We start from the raw sequence: 631 nt of genomic DNA, 5'->3' as shown, positions 1-631 counted from the left end.
CTGCCTTGAAGCCTGCAGCAGAGAGAACGGCACAAGCTGGGGCTCGGCCAGCACACGGACACCAGACCGGCCCCTGCTCCCCCTGAACAGCCCAGCGCTGGGCACAGCCTTCCCCCATGCAGCCAGCTGCTCCTCAGCAGGGGTTGCTCCCGTCCCAGCTGGGTTTACGGGGCCATGGAAAAGGTGCACCCCACCCCAGCGAGCCACAAAGAGCCGAGCGCTTCCCCGCTCTGTGTCTGCGGGGCAGGACGTGGGAGCTCACCTTTCCCCACGGTGCCGTCCCCGTCCGGGAGGATGACCCAGGGCACCACCTTGTTGCCCTCGATGTGGTAGATCACTCCTGTCCGGTCGTCCACGGCGTACAGCTTCCCGTTGAAGACAACCAGCTCGGAGAGCTCCATGCCCCTGCCCTTCTCAGCCAGGTGGGACTGCAGCACGCTCTCGTCTTTGTCCCACTCCACCGTCACGCTGTCCCCGCTGTCCGACAGCACCAGGTAGCCCTTCTTCAGGTAACTGAACCAGGTGTGCTCCTCAGAGCCCCGGGACTGCGTGTCCAGGTCTGCGATGACTCCGATGCGGTAGCGCACGCCCTCGGGATTTCTCTGGGGTGGGGACAGCGGGTAGGTGTCAT

General features: G+C 65.1%; 1 protein-coding gene across 1 annotated transcript in view; it reads right to left on the bottom strand.

Annotated features, from left to right (window-relative positions):
* Positions 1-631, bottom strand: part of CANT1 (calcium activated nucleotidase 1) — a gene marked incomplete at both ends in the record, with an annotated part of 1,053 nt that overhangs the window by 189 nt on the left and 233 nt on the right. Inside the window, 2 exon segments of the mRNA XM_010080587.1 lie at positions 1-12; positions 263-631. The exon segment at positions 1-12 is cut by the window's left edge and continues 189 nt beyond it; the exon segment at positions 263-631 is cut by the window's right edge and continues 31 nt beyond it. Coding sequence (XP_010078889.1) covers positions 1-12; positions 263-631 — 381 coding nt within the window.

The sequence above is a fragment of the Pterocles gutturalis genome, unplaced genomic scaffold, assembly GCF_000699245.1.
Source record: "Pterocles gutturalis isolate BGI_N339 unplaced genomic scaffold, ASM69924v1 scaffold24519, whole genome shotgun sequence".
In the NCBI taxonomy this organism is placed as follows: Eukaryota; Metazoa; Chordata; class Aves; order Pterocliformes; family Pteroclidae; genus Pterocles; species Pterocles gutturalis.
This window is presented reverse-complemented; position numbering and strand designations above follow the sequence as displayed.